Source organism: Psammomys obesus, unplaced genomic scaffold (assembly GCF_907164565.1).
Source record: "Psammomys obesus unplaced genomic scaffold, mPsaObe1.curated_primary_1811, whole genome shotgun sequence".
Classification (NCBI taxonomy): domain Eukaryota; kingdom Metazoa; phylum Chordata; class Mammalia; order Rodentia; family Muridae; genus Psammomys; species Psammomys obesus.
Genome location: NW_026596095.1, coordinates 14,379,810 through 14,400,559, shown reverse-complemented (window position 1 = coordinate 14,400,559; position 20,750 = coordinate 14,379,810). Strand labels below are relative to the sequence as shown.

At 38.3% G+C, this 20,750-nt stretch overlaps 1 protein-coding gene across 10 annotated transcripts in view; it reads right to left on the bottom strand.

Moving 5' to 3' along the window:
• The window catches only part of Camk2d (calcium/calmodulin dependent protein kinase II delta), a 246,572-nt gene that overhangs the window by 99,399 nt on the left and 126,423 nt on the right, over positions 1-20,750 (bottom strand). For all 10 annotated transcript variants that reach the window (XM_055628213.1, XM_055628212.1, XM_055628207.1 and 7 more), the window contains exon 4: positions 12,048-12,102. In XM_055628213.1, the coding sequence (XP_055484188.1) occupies positions 12,048-12,102 (55 nt within the window). The remainder of the gene's footprint in view (positions 1-12,047; positions 12,103-20,750) is intronic.

Genomic DNA, 20,750 nt, shown 5'->3' with positions numbered 1-20,750 from the left:
ACAGAACTTCTATTAGCTCCATTTCAAGCCCCTGGATGAGAAGGATGGCACATGGAGCAAGGGAGGTGAAAGGCAGAAAGGGTTAGAAAATAATGGGTTTCAAAAAGCCATTTTGCTCACCTCTGGACTAAAAGTAAATGATAAAAATAAAACCACTCAAACTAAATGCAACTATGTAATGCTATCCAGCTAAATTTTGGTCAAAAATAAACAAAGAGCAGCACTTCAGTGATGGATAGCACTGTCTTCTCATGTCAGGCAAACCCAAGTAAACCTAACCACGTACGCTGTGACCTCCAAAATATGAGACATCTCTTCTGCCTCAAGCTTTCCATCACTGATGAGAGTTACAACAACACTGTATTAAAGGGTTACTATAAATAACAAAAGTGGAAATTAGAACAGTTTGGGAAAGAGTAGTCATGGTTAACTATTCAACAAATGCTAGCTTTTATCAAGGCCAGGAATTCCTTTACAAAAACTGAATAAATTTCCCACAATACAGTGTCTTGTTAGGGGTTGTTTAATAGCATTCACTTACATGTCCATGTGAGCAAACATCATTTAATTCTTAGGTATCATTTACATAGTTTGGGCTTGCATTTATCAGAGGCCATCTCTATATTACGGTCTTTAAAATTCTCTTTTGCAATTAATATTGAAAAGGAAGGAACCTTATTAAGAGTTGAGGATTAGTGAAAGAAGTCGGGTCACTGGCATGACCCCTTGAAGGGATCATTGGCCTCTTGCCATCTCTTTCTGTGCTTCCTGACAAACTTGAGGTAAACTGGCCTTCCACTGTATTGTGCCACTGGATTATCATCCAAAATCCCTCTCCTCCTTAAGAGTTGGTTATCTCACTTGATTATCTTGTCACAGCAATGGAAGGCTAGCCGATACACAGGCTTGATTTTAAGGGTCCTAATGTTTCATAGTTAAGGTGCTGTGTTTTGAGGTCATCACTGCACTTTTGGCTATAGTTACCATGGATTTTGTTACTAGCAATAAGGCTCAGAAGAAGCCTGTATCACAAGTCATTAAATATCCCATGCTAGGGCAGGAACCAAAGGCTAATTTGTTTTTTTTTTTTCAAGCAAGACCAGGCAAAATACATCCTACTGACAATGAAATGAAAATGACTCATTTGGGTCAACATTTCTGGAGAGACTTGAATAGGTTCCAAATTTTAAAATAAAAGGCTGCCAAAAATAGACAAACAAACAAATAAACAAAAAACCCCAAATGCCCTTCTTTCCATGATTTCCAATTACAGATGCAACCAAAGAGGAAAACATCCCAGGCCTTGTTCACATTGCGTGTTTCAAACCTCCTGCTACTTTGTGGGTCTGGCAACTTGCATTGCTTAAATAATTATAGTCAATATCAGGCTCTCAGGGTAATTAAATATCTCGCTTAGCTTGCTTACAAAACACAGGTAATTAAAATATACAAAAAAACAGACAAGCTGTTAACAATCAGGAAAAAAAATCAATATCTGAATTTAGATACATGGCTTAATTAGTTATGAAGGAAGCATCAGGGTAATTAATATAAAACTACTAAGCATAGATGGAAATGGGATGTCCTTTAGGGAAAAAATAGGTTTCTTTTTTAAGTATCATTTTGTTAGGATCTGATTCTCTACCTTCTCATTTAACAAGACATAATAAACTTTATATTTCATAATATAAAAATTGTGAAAATGAGTGGAGGATCATGATACAACAGAAAAATCTATGGTATAACGTGTGTGTGTCTCTGTGTGCATGTGCTTATGTGTGTGTGTGTCTGTGCGTAATGCATGTTGAACAGATTAAGCAAGTGTTCTACTACTGTACCATGTATCTTATCCCAATAAATCTACATCACAAAAACTACACGAACACATTATTGCACAATGACAGAACAAAAGAAAATGATGATCTTCCATTAAAATTATATTTTGAGAGCAATATTTCATTAACTGTATTAACAGTTTATTAAGTGTATAAAACAGTGTATTTCAGTGTGACATTTTCATACATGTACTTTATTTGATGATGTACTTTGGTCACATTCACCTGCCATTACCTGGTCTTGTTTCCCACTCACTGAAAACTTTATTTTCGAAGGTTCAGTGAAAGTCCTAAATAACGTTACCCCATTAATTTAGAATTCAAAACTTACAAAGCTCAAAAACATGTATGAAAAAAAATCAAATTTGCATTTCTATTTCAAGTGTTCTTTGAAAGAAGAGACGTATCTTACAATAACTGATCTTACCAATTGAAACATTAAACTTCAAGAATTGACCACCTCCCCTTATGGGGGAGCAGCCTTGCCAGGCCAGAGTTGGACAATGCAGCCAGTCCTGATGAGATTTGATAGGCTAGGGTCAGATGGAAGGGGAGGAAGACCTCCCCTATCAGTGGACTTGGAGAGGGGATGGGAAGAGATGGGGGAGGGAGGGTGGGATTGGGAAGGAATGAGAGAGGGGGCTACAGCTAGGATACAAAGTGAATAAACTGTAATTGATATAAAAAATAAAAATTTATTTAAAAAAGTTAAAAAAAAGAATATGAACACAATCCATACAGACCAATAATAGTTACACACACACACATACACACACACACACTGGCTTGATGCATGGCAACAGAGACTGGGATTAACTAAGCAAGTGGACTAAAAGAGAAGTACACAAGAATATGAAAGGACTTGAAGGCATAAATACCATCTTATACTAAAAATGTGGTTATTCACCAAGCACTCACCACCCATTTATTTCTAAACCATCAAGAACTACTTTTCTTCTTTTACATATTTTGGTTCTAGCGTTAGAATGAAATAAACTTAAAAGGGTATTACTTCGCTAAGGTTTGGGTAGGCTGCTCAGAAAGAAAAACTCTGCTAAGTGAGATAGTGGGTGGGTGTATCAGCACCTCACAAAATTGTCACGCATCTCACTATGAGAATGCATTAGATGTGGGGATAACTGTGAACAAACTAATACATGTGATTTCATACGAAGCGTTCTTTGTAGCCTTTTCTCATTTTCTGATTTCTTTGAAGTGCCAAATGAGCAGGAGAGCCCACTGAATGCTTAGTGTGCTTTATTGGTCCTTTATTAAAATCTAACTGTCAGAAGGCATGTATTTGTCCCTGTCTTCCTTAAATGTGAAGCCTTATTTCATTCACATGCACACAATTCCAAAAACAGCACTAAATATGCACTACTAAGGTGCTACTGTTCTCAGTCACAAGGCTGTTAGTGAGCTGGTCAAAGAGCTCTGTGAGAGATAAAGTGTTCTTTAACCAGAAATTTGTAACTACTTTAAGAATAGAATATTCCAAGAGACAGAAGTTTTCAACAAAAGAATTAGTAACTCTTCATTTATGTTACTTTCTTGTGCCTTTTTTTTGGGGGCTCTTCTCCTTCTGTTTGTTTTGCCCTATTCTGATTTTTCATTTAGTATTTTATGATTAGTCCTTATATGCCTGTTTGTTTTCTAAGAAGAGACAGAACAGAGGTAGATCCAGATGGGAGTAAAGGAAGGAGAAACCATAATTAGAATATATATATATATATATGTGTGTGTATCAAATCTATTTTCAAAAAAAGAATTTTATCTTCAATTAATACTTCCATCTATTTCCTACTACCTTACTAAAAATACATTCTGTTTGTCTTCATTCTCCTTTCCTATTTTGACTCCACAATCTAGACACTGGCATCAGGTGGGCAATACCTTCCTTCGCTGGAAGATAGAAAGTTTTTTTTTTCACATATATATTGCATTATTACTCTCTCTTTTTTTAAATCAAGAACAAATTTTAGTGCAAGAAGTGATAAATCTCAAAGCCCAACTGGTACCCTTTCCATCTTCCTTCAGACTTAATGGTTTATCCATCATGAGGAACCCAGTCTTCTTTGGACCGTCCCACACGCCGCTGTGGTTGGTACCTGTGCTTGCCAGGTGCTTGCCATGCGTTCACCTTGCTTGGGGCTCACCACAGTCTATAGTCTCTTCTTCTGGTTAGCTGTAAACTCCTTTTAGGCAGGGTCTGTGTCTTATTCACGGGTTTTATCTCTAGTATTTAGCAGAGTGCTTCACATGCAATTAGCACTCAACCAGTATTCACTGAATGGATGTATCATAACAGCAGATCTATTTGTGGAGGATGTCTAAAGCACCCAGGTATGAGTGAGGAGGGGAGAGGGAGGGAAGCCTAACCATGAGCCAAGAGCAAAACCTGCCAAGTTCGAGTGCCTCAGGAAGAAGTGACAAGCAAGCAGGGATCAGGTGGGAGCTGGGCTTCCTGCCACAGAGTTCAGGCTGGAGGATGAAATGGATGAGCGCATAGCAGAAAATATCACACTGAAGACTCTGGCTGCTAAACTTAGTCCAACATCTTTGAAACTGTAACTTTTCCAGACTCTCTGCATAGCAGCCTAGCACTGACAGTCCTCGGACACTGTCCCCCAAAATGACAGTTATACCCATGATAGCACTTCCAGTCTGCTTCAAGGCAAAACTTCAGATCAAGGCGCTGCGGTGAAATTATTTAATAGGACAGAATTAGTAACCATCCATGATTTTATATTTAATTAACTCTTTGAGAACAATGTGCTTTCAAAAGCTCAACAAAAAAAAGAAGCTAACCTCTCCAATGAATCTGGACATCAAATTCCAGTGTGGGTGTGTTTTAAAATATAATTAGTTTCAATTACTTGCCTAAAAATTAAAAAAAAAAAAACTGTTTTATCAGTACTGGCTACTCTTGGAGTATGAGAAATATATAGGCTAGGCTTCTATATCCTAAGATATGCTGTAAAAATTCAAACTCCTGGTCTTGATTTCGTACCTCTAGCTAATGAATGACTATATCCCACTTTTACTTTCAAATCAAAACAATTTATAAATCTTGAAGAAATTATAAAATAAAGTTAACTAACTACAGCAACTCATAGTCCTGTAGGTTCAAAGGCCTGTACTTGCTGATGGCTCTCTCGTTCAAAGAAGACAGAGGTGCCACAAGGTATGTCATGATGAGCCTCTTTTGAACTGTCCCTCTTCTAAAGACCTTCTAGCATGAAATCATGGGGCTCCACCCTGACAAACCACAACATCTAATGCTAAATGACATCTGAAGTCCTCGCTTCTAAACACCATGGCTGGATTAAGTTTCGCCTTCTTCACACTTCAAAATGTAGATGAAATTTCAACACAGGAACCAGCTGTGGGCACAAACCATAGCAAGGTCCAAGAGCCACGTCAGGTCATAACAGGGGATACTGGAGGAGAAATCACCTCCTGCCTCTCTGAATGGGGGAGAAAAAGAGCATGCTGAAACATGGCAATGTATTCTCTTCAACGTCGGAAGTTCCACCCGCAGGAGACACCACTGCAGCAGAACCTACATTGCTGAGGTTTTTCCACAGTTTTTCCAGCCCCATGGAGAGAAGATTCCAAACTACCCTTAGGGATGGATCCATCGGCGTTGAGAAGACGATAGGAACACAGGCTACCCACAACAGTGAGATCTAATAACAGGCCACACAGGCTTCCTCGAATACCTGCCTTCAGCATCAGTACAGGCAGGCCTATTTGCCACACAGTTCCTTTAGCCAAACATGTACGTTCCGTTCAGAAAATGAATCTAAGGAACCACAAGCAAAAAACCTGAACCACAGGCATGTTGGTAATGGTGGAATTGTCAGGCCAGGAATTAAGAAAGGAAGGAAGGAAGAAAGACAGAAAGAAAAAAAGAACTTTAGTAGAAAAACTGACACCTTGCAAAATGTATGAGCATTATTAACAGAGAGCTGGAAATTCCAAAACGGCCGAAACGGAAATGCTATCAATCACATGATCTGAGATGCATAAATGCGTGGATGAATAAGGAGCTGCAATGCACAAAAAGCAAGAGAGGCAGGCAGGGACACGCTGTTGTAAAGATTAGCTGAACAGCTTCTGCTCCTTCGGACTGTGTGTAAAAGTGAGAAAGTGGTTAGACTTTAAACCCGCGGTTCCCAACCAGTGCGTCACGACCCCCAAAAGACCATTGTAAAAGATATTTCCATCGCAATTCAGAGCAGTAGCAAAAGTACAGCTATGAAAAAGCAATAAAAATAATTTTATGGTTGCCGGTTACTATAGCATGAAGAACTGTATTAAAGAGGTTGAGAATCACTGCTTTCAACAAGCCATAGCATAGGAAGACTATTAAGTATAGTGCATAACTAGCATAATTTTGTTTGAAAGGGACATGAATTAAATAGAAATGTATACTATGAGACCACTGAAAGGCATCTTTTCAGGAGGTACAATTGAATGGCTAAGAACAGAAAGAAATAAAATTACATAAATTGTTCCATTAAGACCAAAAAAAGGCAGTAGGAAAAAAAAAAAAAAAAAACAAAACCAAAATCCACGAACAATAAAATATGGCAAAAAATAGGAACAAAGAAGAGAGGAAACAGAAAGCAGTTATTGGTCTATCCAAATTAGTAACCACGTTAATGCCAATGAACATTTTATCAAAATAAAAAATTGTCAGAGTAGATAAAAAAAAATTCTGTGTAATCATATAGAGTTAAACGTAGAAAGAACCTCTTACCCTCACCCTGAATTTCTAACAACACGGGGCTAGGAAACTGTTACCCCAATGTTTCTGTGTGCTCTGTAAATACTCTCAGCATGCTGGTCACGTGACAGAACAGCATAGCCTCTGAAGGTACATAGGTATAAAGAGGGTAAGGTTCAGGAAGGCACCTTTAAAGAACATGGTGCTAGATGTAGCATCAGCTACGTATGTGCAATGCTTTGCACAAGAAATGCTTCAAACACGTATGCTTGTTAAATAAAAAATACCTCCACAGCCATGAGTGTGTTCAATCAAGATCAGCTCCTTCCACTGGATCCTAAAACCTCTGACTGGATGGACGGTGGCTCTCATTCCCAGGCACTCTTAAAGCTTTTACCACATTAGGCCTGTGCTATGTCTTTTTAAGAGTCATCTAATAGCTTTCGAACTCCATGGGTACAGTCTGAAAAAACACAGTAACTAACCAGCCATTTATTTCTGATATTATCAACAAAAGTATCTGTTCATAGCTCAAGAAATGTGACTTAAAATTATTTTTAATATTTTTTAAGAATGAAAATACATGCTTTCCCAATAAATAGGAAGCACAGAAGCTTTTTGGGGGGTGTGTGGCAAAAATATAGAAGATGGAAGCAACATATCACAGTCTCTTCAAATATTGTGGAAATGGAGTTTTATTATGGATTTCTGAGGAAGGCTAACACATTTACTAGGCTGCCATTACATACTGAAGAAAATTTCTTAACTAGGTACACCAACAGAAACACTTTAAAGCAGAGAAATAAAGAGGACGTCATTTTCGAAGAGGTGTTTTTACTAGGGGGAACATGACCTTTCGTATACTAGATGTAATTGAAGCATTTCTTCTCTAAGGGTCTAGAAACTTGAGAAATGTTCTTATGTTTTACAAATGACATCAGGAGTCTTATTAATTGCACAAGCATCCCAGCCTCCCAAAACAAAACAGACTTGAGAGATGTCTCTTTGAGTCCCATCACCACCTAGTATACACAAAGGAAGGGGCTTAGAGAAATGATAATGCTAAATTGTTAGCTGTGGGCGTCACTGAGAATGAAAATTAAAGTTTCATTAGTGACTCATTTTCACAAACCTATTCAATTCTTTCTACTTAGGTTCCTAGGAAAATCGGAAATATTCAGTCCAAGTGTTATTCTCTTACATTTTTACCTATATGGCTTATGGTGCTGTGTCAAATGTGTATTCCAATACATACATACACAGTGTATCTGTGTACATGCAACATAAGTGTCTCCTGGCAGTTCCTGATGCACACTTGTCACAAATGAAAAACAACAAAATCCAACACATGCCACTCTGTCATAACATGTTTTTCTTATTTAACATTTTTGAGAATTTGATCCATGTGTATTATATTTACATAATTTCCAACCCTCTCTTTCCCTCTCCTATTCCTTCTGTATCCCCATCCTCCATCTCACATTCATGACCTCTTCTGTAAGTATTAGTGCTACATATACATATACATACACATACACACACAACCTACTAAGACCATTTAATACTGCTCATATGTAGATAATGTTTTTAGCCTGACCATCTGGAATCAGATAACCAATCAGGAAGCTTGTCCCTGAAGAAAACTGAGTCTTCTTTTCCCAGTAGCCTTTGTTGGCTTATAGCTCTTCCCCCTCTACTTTAGCGAATCAGTTTTCCCTGAGCCTGAGGTGTCATTGTGGAAGAAGGGGAGAAAGACTGTAAGAACCAGAGGAGCAGCTGCGTCTTCTAGGTGTGATAGAGAGGGTGTGCCCATGAAATCTCAACAGTATGGTCACCTAAACAACACCTGCATAATGAGAGCACCAGTTGATATATGAATGTGTGTGTGTGTGTGTGTGTGTGTGTGTGTGTGTTTAAGATTTTGTGTAAAGCCAAACTGTGTATTTTGATATTGAGATGTTATAAAAGGCTGCTTTGGAAGAAGAGCTTACAGTAAGAGTTATTCACCTCTGGGCATGCAGTATACATGTTCCAAAAATTGTTCTTGCTTTTTTTTCTGTCTTAAACTGTCTTCTGTCAGTGGAATTTACAGACTCCTAACCAATTAATTAACTACGGAATTTATTATGTTAATCTACCTAAATTATGCAGAGGGAACATAATTTTTCCATGCCAGCATGCATGCTCTGGTGGCCACCCTTGTTGAGCCGCCTCAGAGAAGCACAAGGCATACTTCTTCTTTAGGATCAAGGCAGAAGCAACGACTCTATGCAAATGGTTTCCAACACCCTACATGAGTTCTTGTACCTTTAAGACTATACATCTCTCTCTCTTTCTCTCTTTGCTCCTCCTCCTCCTCCTCCTCCTCCTCCTCCTCCTCCTCCTCCTCCTCCTCCTCCTCCTCTTCTTCTTCTTGTTTTTTCTTTAGACTGTGTAGGCTTGGCTGTCCTGATCTCAAACTCAAGAGATTCACTTGCCACTGCCTCTTTGGGTGCTGGAATTAAAGGCATGCACCACTGTGCCCGTCTGCCTATTCTTTTCTTAACTACGTTTAATCATAAGCACTGTTTCTCATTGGGGGGTAGAAATGCAAGGACCCATGTTCTAAAGCCAACATCTCTGCCTGCAGGCCTCTTTCTTGGGAACTCTCCTCTAGCTCCACGTCTTTTACTTTTTTTTCTTCCTTAGCTGTCAGATAAGTCCACATGCCTATCAGCTTGGCCCCATCTGCATTTAGAGTTGCTAACATGTTCCTGGAACACCATAGGTACATTGATTGATACAGGGCTATTAACCATGATGAAACACAATTTCAGAAAGTCAGGGCAGATCAACAGACACATGAGCTTTCAGGCTCAAGAGGGCTTTTCTCACTAATTCTCCAGTGTATGTGCAAAGGAGACTAAATGCTTTGCAGATAGAAATGGTGGTGAGATCCTTGAACTTAAAATAGCTGGAAGAAACTATCCCCCCTCCCCAATAAAACTCAGTCCAGCCTTTGCTTTCTGTAATGTGAAATCTTCTATTAAAAAAATATACATACACCTACAAACCTAGAACTCCCTTTTATAGAGTCTGGTGTCTGCCATTCCAAAGAAAGCATGCACTGTCAATAGAAGCATCAAAAGGCAGAAATGAACATAAGACACATTCTTTCACTGGGAGAGCAAGAATTTATTTTCTTCTGCAACTGACCATGTGTTTTTAAATTTCTCCAACATATTTCACTGATAGCATTAAGGCCATATTTTTCAACTATGTTGAAAATGTATTTTTCTAAAGTCATTCCTTTTTTTTTTCTTCTTCTTCTTGGTTGATTTCTATAATGATTACATAATTTGGAGCCATTTCATGTTTCTATTTGGTTATATTATCTTTCCAGCCAGTTGGGGGAAAAAAATCCATACCTTTTAACTATTCCTTTTCAAATCTTTAAAACTGGATATTTGATTGGACTGTTTTTAGCCTTGCTTACTAATCTCATTAACTGACAAAACATTTTGCAGTAGGAACTAGGAACTAGTGATAATTTAAATACACATGCTTTAAGTACTAAGAAATTGATTTCAAAGCCCCTAAGCTTAGAGGTTCAGTTGCTGGATTCCATAAATTTTAAACTCCTATGCTCTGCACCTACATGTTCATCTTCAGGTCTCTTTACTTTGACTTTCAACAGTGACAAAACAGGCAAACATCATTGCTATGCAATTAATAGGTCCCAGCCAATGAACTAATTTAGATAAAGGGGGAAAAGTTTTCCACGACAACATGTAACTGTACATTGTATTTTGTTTTATGTTCTTTGTCAGTTATTTTCTGAAATATGAAAATGAATTGTGAGAAAAGATTTGATTCTTATCACCTCTTTAGTTTAATAAGGAATATGAAAGCCTTTACAAAACATAGTGAAAATATCAGTAACTTCATGAGTATAGAAAAACCACATGGCAGAGGATTTGACCCAACACTGATATGTATGTAATACAACACCCAAAAAGCAAAAACATCAAAATGTACAGATGTACAAAATGTCTATATCTCATCAAAATCAAACGAGCAAACAAATGCCTAAAGGAAGTTTGGGGGGGGGGAGAAATAAAAGAGGGGCTTCAGGACCATGAGGAAGCAGGAAGCCAGAAAGAAGTGAAAGGGTAAAAATAAGCACTCTGAGAAGAGACAGAGGATAAAGGACGCCATGGGCAGCATGAGGACACTGAGGACAGGCTGCAGCTGTGACGACAAACCTGTGTTTCAGGGCTGTGTTTAAGGAGAGCTTTGGCTATTGTTTTCCCGGATATGCATGGATCACGGTATGTCAGGTGGATATGCTTGGCCATGCTTAGCCATGACCAAGTTTGGTCTTTTACCATGATAGTAATAAAATAATAATGAATCGTGCCTCCATCCTAGCCTATGTTGTAAGATTCTGGGGAATCAGTTCTCTTCCTGGGAAAACTTTACTCAATAAATAAAATACTTTCAACATCACTATTTCAACACTCAGTAGCATCACTATTCCTTTTTACTCCCCCCCTTTGGAAGTCAGTCTGGTGACTGAAAATAAAGCCATCAGTTTTGGAAGATAGGTAGAGTTTAATATTAAGACAGATCCACAGGTTTCAGAAACAAAAACAAAGGATGGTTTCATGATATGGATTAAATCTGACTTAATTAAACCTATTACTAAGCTACTTTTAGATTAATGTGAAGCATTTTTGTTGCGTTCAAGTGCATTGTGCCCAACACAACACAGGGCTAGAGAACATCCATTAAATGAGAATGCTATAATTATACAATTCTTTCTCATTGCTGGATCTTTATGTTGTCTTTCCCTACACACACGTACAAGCATGATACAGTGAATATCTCTGGGTATAAAACTTTACCTGGATTTACAATAAAGTCTACGTGTACTTGTTCTCAAAAGTTAGACGATTGTCAAATGATACAACCATTTTTAATCTTTTAAATAAGTAGCATCAAACTGACTTCAAGTAAGTGTGTCTTTATTAAGCCCCAGTCAGTCATGCCTGCAGACTGTTTTGCTATATTCCTCCCAGGACTCAAAATTTCCCCTTTACTCTTGTTGGCAGAAACTTGATTTAAGTACTGATGAGCTTAAATGAACCTTGAATACTAAGGTTATTTCCCTTGATTCTTGTTTCCATAGAAGATACATTTTAGGAGCTCCTAGCAAATTCAATAGAGAACTTTGCTCATGACAGCCAATTTTGTAAAACATTACCACGGGCAGAGCAGAGCAGAGCAGAACACACTCAAACCAACTCCAAATGTAGACAAGACACTGTTGTGCGGCTGACTCTCTTTAAAAGAATTAAAGTGGAAAGTCACTTGAAAAACAATTTAAAATATTATGTTGATCCTTTACTGGGACTACGCAATGAGAAAAAATCATGTTTAAATGAAAATAGTTTTCAATTATGTGGCAAAAATAAATGGAACATAAAGCGTGTACTTACAAGTCAAACACCAAGTAATGGAAGCCCTCCTCTGATATACTGTCATGAAGTCTCACTGAAGAAAAAAAGAAGAAAGTTTGAATTATTTTATTATCATCGTTTATCAAAAGTCAGTTCTATGAGGGGTGCTGTCAAACATTATATAGCGGTATTATATATATTATATATGGATGGAGAAAGACCCGAGGCTTGGGCTTTGGTTCTAATAATTAATAAACTATCTGGGCTTAAGAAAATAATTTAAGTTGTGATGATATTACTGTATTACTTAAGTACTAGAGTTTAAATGAGAAAATAAAAGAAAACTAATCCATATATTGCCAGGCAAATGCTAGATGATTCTAATATACATCCAAAGTTTCCATTTTCAGGCAATTATTTTTTTTTAATTTTTAAAATTTTTTTAACAATTTATTCATTTTGTATCCTGGCTGTAGACCCCTCCGTCATCTCCTCCCTCTTCCACCCCTTTGTTCCTTCCATAGTCCACTGATAGGGGAGGTCCTCCTCCCTTACCATCCAACCCTAGTCTATCAGGTCTCATCAGGACTGTCTGGATCCTCTTTTCTGTGGCCTAGTAAGGTCACCTTGCCAGCTGAAGGTGATCAAAGAGCAGGCAACCAAGTTCATGCCTGTGATTGCCCCTGCCCCCTTACTAGGTAATCCCCATGGAGACTGAGCTTCCCATGGGCTATATCTGAGCATGGGGTTTAGGTCCTCTCCATGCATGGTCCTTGGCTAAAGTATCAGTCTCTGAAAAGACCCCTGTGCCCAGATTTTTTGGATCTGTTGCTCTCCTTGTGGAGCTCCAGTCCCCTCCCGGTCTTTCTATCTCCCCCTTCTTTCATAAGATTCCCTGCCCAAAGTTTGGCTATGAGGCTCAGCATCAGCTTCAATACTGGAATACTACTCTGCAATTAAAAACAAGAAAATCATGAAATTTGCAGGTAAATGGTGGGAACTAGAAAAGATCATCCTGAGTGAGCTATCCCAGAAGCAGAAAGATATACAGGTGTGTACTCACATATAAGTGGATATTAGACATATAATATAGGATAATCATACTAAGAGCTATAGTCCTAGAGAAGCTAAGCAACAGGGAGGACCCTAGGGAATATGCTTACTCCTCATTCAGAGGGGCAAATGGAATGGACATCGGAAGTGGGAGAAGACAGGGAACAGGACAGGAGCCTTCCACAGAGGGCCTCTGGAAGACTCTACTCAGGCAATTCTTAGATCCTCTTCTCATCCCTGTTGATCAGTGGGTCTCAAGCTTCCTAACCCTTTAATAAGCTCCTCATATTTCGGTGACCCCCCCAATCATAAAATTATTTTTATTACTACTTCAAAACTGTAATTTTGCTACTGTTATAAGTCATAATGTATATATCTGTGTTTTCCAGTGGTCTTAGGCAAACCCTGTGAAAGGGTTGTTCAACCTATGAAGGGGTCATGACTCAAGGTTGAGAATGGCTGCTCTTGATGTTTCTCTAATCCCAACCAGTGTCCTGATCACCACAGCAGGGACATCAATGCAAGAAGAAGTCTAGAAAAAGGTCTCCTTGCTCCAGCTTCCTTTTGTCTTTGAGTTCCAGCATAACACTGTCTAGCCAGCCTTCTTCTTTACTAACGTCACCAAAAGTAATTCAAAGTGTCTCCTAGAATTTGCTGGTAAAATAATAAACCAGTTCCTCCAGTCTGTGCAGATTTCCCAATGGGATATGAATTCTATGAATTTAAAACACTTTCTATACCAAACCACACCCTTAAACTTACTATTTTATCATCTACTCTTTAATTTTTCCAAGTTCCCCCTCTCTTCCCCCTATCTCGTGCTGGTGGTAACCCTTCCTGTTTAACTTTTATTGAGGGCAAGAAAGGACAGAAAACAACCAACTTGAAGGACACACTGCTTTTACAAAAGTCATGAGAGAAAGTAAGGTTTTATTGCAGCATGCTGGTTGATTTTTGTCAACTTGAGACACAAACTTAGAAATATCTGGGGAGAGGGAATCTGAATTGAGAAAAGGTTTCTATAACTCTGGCTGGTAGGCAAGTTTCTGGTGGATGTCTTGACTAATGTTTGATATGGGCGATCTGTGGGTGGGACCATCCCAAGGCAGCTGGTCCTGGATGCTCTAAGAAATCCAATAGGAGCAAGCCAGAAAGGAGCACTCCTTCATCACTTCTATTTCAGTGTCTGCCTCCAGGTTCCTGCCTTGAGTTCCTGCCCTTACTTTCCTTAGTGATGCAGTGTGATTTGAGAGTGAAAGTCATAATAAACCCTTCCTTCTCCAAGTTGCTTATGGTTATGGTGTTATATCACAGCAATAGAAACCCGAACTAATACACTTAGCATGGGCCTCACTGACGATGGTGAGCACATGGAAAAGGTGCACCCAGAAAAGTACTACAGTAGGCTCAAACTATCAACCATCTGGAGAGAGTCTACACTAAGGCTGCAACCCCAAACCCACATACTACAGTGGCCACTCTCCGTAACGCTGTTCCACCCACTTTGGGTCTCAATGTGTGAACGAACACTAGAGCTTTCTAATCCCCTCTCCAGAAATCCCTTGGAGGTAGAGAAAGAGAGACTTTTGATCACCCTTAAATTACAGATGATTATTTATAAAAATGTGAATTTCCCAAGTCATTAACATGATGGAAGGCTACAGGACTTGGCCCATGAAGCCAGTCTCAGACCTCAAAGCATTTCACTCCTATCAGTGCATGGAAAGGGCACTGACACTGTTCTCCCCATCTTAGCAGTTTGTCAGCACTCCTGCATTCTGAGACGCAACTTAATCAAAGCCCTTTCCATTCTTCAGCACAGAGCACCTTCTTCTCGCCAGTATTCTAAAGTAAGAACCATATTCCTTCAATCCATGAACCTCACCCAGAATCCCAGCACATAGTTTCTTTCACAAAGCATTCAATCATCAAGAGTTGGGGAAGAAAAAAAAAAAAACAAAACTGTCACCCAATCTCATTTTCCCTATATATGTTTAAAATAAAATAATAGATATGAAAGTGATTGTCCTATGATTTTAACTGTGTAAAGAGTGTAATCAAAGACGCATGGTGTTGTTGCTTCCATGTCCCCTGTAGAAGAAAATGAAGAAACTGGTTTGATACTGCATGCTCTGCTCATGACTATTGAGCACAATGAAAGAAAATAGACAATGGCCGCTAGCTGTGTTTTCTCAAATGACACAGTATCAGAGATACCTACACAGTTGGTATTTAAATAAATTAATTTTATTAATGATACAGTTACTTAAATAATCTTTATTGATTTAGGGGAAATACAACTGAATTTCCATGATTCACATGATAAAACACCACTACTTTCTCCCATTGTTTTGGGTGAAAGCTTCAAGCGAAGGTGAGATCTTTGATGCTCAGATGACAGTTGAAAAACCAATCAGAGAATGTTGATTCAGGGGCAAATTGAGAAACAGTACTAGTTTCTGATCACATCAAGAAAAACACTTTCATAGTATGATTCACTACTATCTTAATGGTAATCCAATAATTGCAAATGATTCTTATTCAAAAGTGACTGGGGAACACAAGTACCTCAAAGCCTTGTTATGGAATCTAAGATAACAAAGCATTTAGCCAGCAAAAATGTTATGGTGAGCAAAGACAAACCATTTATCCAAATTCAGTATTTAACCTCACACACACCCAGAGTACCCAGGCTTTCAATGTTTGAAGCCTAATGTTGATTAATGACCTTACTCTTAGGGCAGAAAAATCAGCATTGTTTTTCCCTAGTTAACTTGTGCATTTAACCCTCCTTCCTTTTTATGCCCGTTCCAATCTCCTTCCATTCTGATTTTAAAATAAGAAACTAGAAGGGACAGAATTAAATGGATCCATCACACTTTTTCCTTCTAAACACAACTACATGATTGTCCTTATGAGTGCTCACGTGTTTATACTTATGAGGATGGGTCCATTTTCTTCCCTGATTTTTAACTCTTTGGCTTCTTGTTAGAGCTGATCTGCCTCCACAGTCTGCAGGATGGTTTTACAGACAGAAAGAAACTGATTCTCATCAAGCTTTTGCTGTCAGCTGAGAGTAGTCTTCATCTTCCATTCTTTTATTTTTTTTTAACTTAACAGATTCTCAAGAATCGAAAAATGTGTTTACCCTTCTAAAATGTTATATTAATTATTTCCTATAAATAACTCTTAATTCCTTTTCAGACTGGAGGACTACATAGCATTCTGTTCACACAGCTGTTAGCCTGAGTCTGACTGCAAGGCATGCTCTCCAAGCACAATGGCTGCTGTGCGCTGAGCCAGAGTGTAGCACACTCTTGCCTCAACTGCTCCGTAACTGCCATACGCCGCACATATGGGTGCGCACAATTATGATAATTGCATGCTTTGAAGAGGGAATTTTTAAAGATAATGAGAAAAGCATTTGAGAAAACAGGTTGAAATGGATCTTGGTAGCCACTGCTTTTTGCCCTTTTAACATAACTTGATGTTACTCAAAAGTAACTTCAAGTGTAAGAATAAATAGATGAAATTGCATCAATCAGAACAATATTATGATGGCTCGCAATAAAGTTTTAAGTTCTGTAACTGTAAGTATGGGACTTGAAGAAAATGCTATTGTACTTTTCATGCTAAAATACTAATGCTAACGTACTTTTCATGACCTAATTTTCTTCCTCTCTCTACTGCATAAGTTTGATGGTTTGCATTCAGAGCGAGGTTACTATTTCCTTTTCCTACCCTGTGTTGTTGTATAATTTCAGTGCAATTCCAGCTGATCATTGGATGGTGCTATATCAGACCATGGCCTTGCATGCTGTGAGGAAAAAGAAATTTAATATGATTGACATTGTCTACTTATTTAAATCTTTAATTTTATGTAAGAAATAAATGATAAAATAGCTATAAAATATTATATCAAGCACAATGCAAATGCTTTTTGTAAGAGTTGTAAATGTGACGGATTTTTATAGTGAATTTGCAGTGTTAGAGACTGTTTCAGTTTGGGTTTCACTGATGCAACAAAAACACCATGACCAAAGAGCAAGCTGGAAAGGAAAGGGTTTGTTCTGCTTACACTACCAGATCATAGTCCATCACTGGAGGAAGTCTGAGTAGAAAATTAAACAGGGCAGGAACCTGGAGGCAGGATCTGATGCAGAGGCCAAGGAGGGGTGCTGCTTACTGGCTTGCTCAGCCTGCTTTTTTTTTTTTTTTTTTTTTTTTTTTTTTTTTTTTTAGATTTATTATTTATACAGTATTCTGTCTGCATGTATACTTGCATGCCAGAAGAGGGCACCAGATCTCATTATAGATGGTTGTGAGCCACCCCATGGTTGCTGGGAATTGAACTCAGGACCTCTGGAAGAGCAGCTGGTGCTCTTAACCTGAGCCATCTTTCCAGCCCTCAGCCTGCTTTCTTACAGAACTCCACAGCCACTAGCCCAGGGATGGCACCACCCACCATTGTTGTGTCCCCAACTTTGATCACTAATTGAGAAAATGCCTTACAGCTGAATCTCATGGAGGCATCTCCTCTTCCTCTCTGATGACTCTAACTTGTGTCACCCTGATACTCAAAACCAGCCACTTCTGAGACCTTCAGGAAATACCTAGTTATAGTTAGAATGTAGCCAGCCTAGGCCCAAACAGCATACTATATGGACTCCTTCAAATACACCGATATTATAATAGAATGAGAAATGATGTTTCTAAGAAGAGGACTATGTCTGTGTATCTATCTATCAATCATATATATACATATGTATGCATGTATGTATGTGGGGTTAACATCACGTTCATGTATACACGTATATTGCTTTCATAAGTGTTTGTATCCATTACTGTGCATGCATGTATTTATATGTATGTGAAGTGTGTGTATGCATTCATTCCTGTATACATATGTATTTATATGTGTACATGTCTGTATTTCTGTGTATGTATGTGCATACCTATATGTATTTATATGTGTGTTGTGTGTATATGTTAATATGCATGTGTGTATGTGTCCCTGTGCATATATATACATTATGTATTTATGTATTTGTGTATAACATGTGTTTGTGTGTAATGTGTGTTTCTGTGTGTATCAGCAAGCTCTCAGTATCTTGCAGCAAATCTATAGGTCAGTGTGAGATACTATTGAAAAGCACAGAAAAAAAAACAGTACAATGGCTAAAGACAGAAAAGCAGTGCTAAGTGAAGAACAATTTTCATAGAAAGAGAAAACCACTTTGAGATTTAGTTTAAAACATGTTTACAGGCAGTTTGAAGACTCAGAAAAGTCATGTAAGACACAGGGTCAGTGAAGCCATATTTGCCTTTTGAACATCTTTTGATAAGCCTTTAAAAAGTGTTACTTCTATACTTCAGATTAGGAACCTAGTAGTGTTCAGTGACTCAGCTATTTTTTCTGATAGAGTGGAAGTGGTTATGTGGGAGAATTAAACTCTAGTCTAGATAGAAGGCAAGTCAAGGCCTGTTGGACACATTATACTAAGAAGACATACTTCGTTTTGTCAGAAGAAAGTGAACAGTATCTTGGCATGTAGCTCAGTGGCATACACCATACTGAGCATGGCAATACTCTGGGTTAAATCTCTACCAAACCTCCAAAATAAGTTACTAGATTGTCTTATGGAGACATATTTTCTTTACGAAACTCCTGACAGAATATGAAGTCCTCTGATCCTATTTAAGTACTACTTCCTCATGTTTTCAATTCATACTCTCTATCAAATGAAATCAAGTTCATTGATTATGATAACTTTCTGAAATTAGTCATACAACTCTAGTTCAAGTTATAACGATTATAACATTATTATTATAACAGTTCTGCACAACTCAAATTCAGGACCTCTTTTTCCTTACTAAATTTCATTATGGAGATGAGCAGTCAATCAAACTGGTGGACTGCAGTGAGCTCATCAATATTCGTGTCTTTTGCAGTAGTATTCCTTTCCCCTCTGAGCTTGTAGTCTGCTCTAAATGATTAGCACGCAGAGCCTTAATAAGCTCTATATATGGCAGCTGATCTCTTGGAAACCACCTGCTGTGCTAAAAGAAAGGTGTGGCTAGACTACTGGAAGACAAGAGGCCGAGTGGAGAGATACCGGGAGAAAGAGAGGTCACCCTGACATTCCATCCCCAGCAGAGCTCAGAGCTAAATGTAACCGCATGAGTGACCTCACCTCCAACTAAGCAGAAAAGCCATCTGATGGAGCAGTCAGCTCACAGAGCCCTGGTAAATGACAGGCAGACATGATTTCATACGACCACGTCTGGGATGCAGATGGCAAGGTAACAACAGACAAATGTATAGGTAAGAGTTAATCTGAACGGTCTCACTGTCCTCAATGATTTTTTTTTTTTTCACATCGCAAGCAATTTTCCGTGGAATATAAAAAGTTTGGCCTAGAAAACAAGCATGAATTAGTACGACTCTCTGAAGTTAAGCATGGTAGGGTGACATGCTGCCAGTGTTACCACAATACTAATGAAGTATTTCATAGCGAACAGATTGTATTGCATTCTCATAAGCACTGTTTGTCAGCTCTGAGTCACAGTTCTGATTATAAACGAGGCAGCTTTTGCATTTTCAGCTTTGTTGTGGTGCAAGGATGGAGGTAGTTGGATTCAGTTCACACACTGGAATGTAAAAATGGCAGCTTGTAAGTCAGAGCCTCCTTACATTCCCCTCGGTAGTTAATTATAATTCACAGCTAGAGCTGGTCCCAGCCAAGTTAGGTCATGCACCATGCCAAGCCTTCCCCGTAAGAGGGATGCCAGCACTGGGTTCATTTGTGAATTGTTAAAATTATGCTAGTATGAGGAGATTTTTAACAGTCAAGCCGCAGCGCTCTAGAGAAACTGCAGCTCAGTCATTCCTACCAGGTCTTCTAACAAAGCTGTTCATTTTAGAGAAAAGACTTCCAACAGAAATCAGAAACACTGAAAAATAAATGCAAAGTCTAACACTTGTCAAAAAAGAAAACCAAGGCTATATCTGAAACTGTATCTTTTTTACTTAATCTCTATTTTTTTCTATAATACAAGCAATGAAAATCAGCAAAATGGGATCACCTTCTTTACCCTTTCAATTAAAATGTTTTAATTAAAATACATTTGAAAAATATATATGATCTATTTCTTTAACCTAAGGGTCCAAGGTCATAGCTTATTTTATTTTCAGTTGGTAAATTCTAGCCAGAAGTAAGTACTCTCTCTCTCTCTCTCTCTCCCTCTCACATGCATATGCACACACACAGAGATGTTCATGGCTTAGCTGCACTATGGTTTACAACATGAGCATCTGTACTTTGATTTCTTTTACTTCTCTTAACATCGCATTTATACTCTTGGAGTTTGACTGCGTGATTAAGGTTAGGCAAAAAATCCACAGTCCATGCTAAATTTAGATATCTGAACACATATATTTTTTTTTAATTTCAGCCCAAAATCTTTGCTTGATTATTTCTTTTTAAGACTGGTTTAACTATGTATGCCAGACTAGCCTAGGACACACTATTAGGCTTCTCCTGTGTCAGAGTGCAAAGGCTTGAGATTATGGATATACAATGTCACAGGTAACAGAAACACCCACACTTCTAAAGTTAGAAAAGGAGTATGAATTTTGACAAAATAGCTAACATTTGTTATTAATAAATACCAATGAATATTACTCAA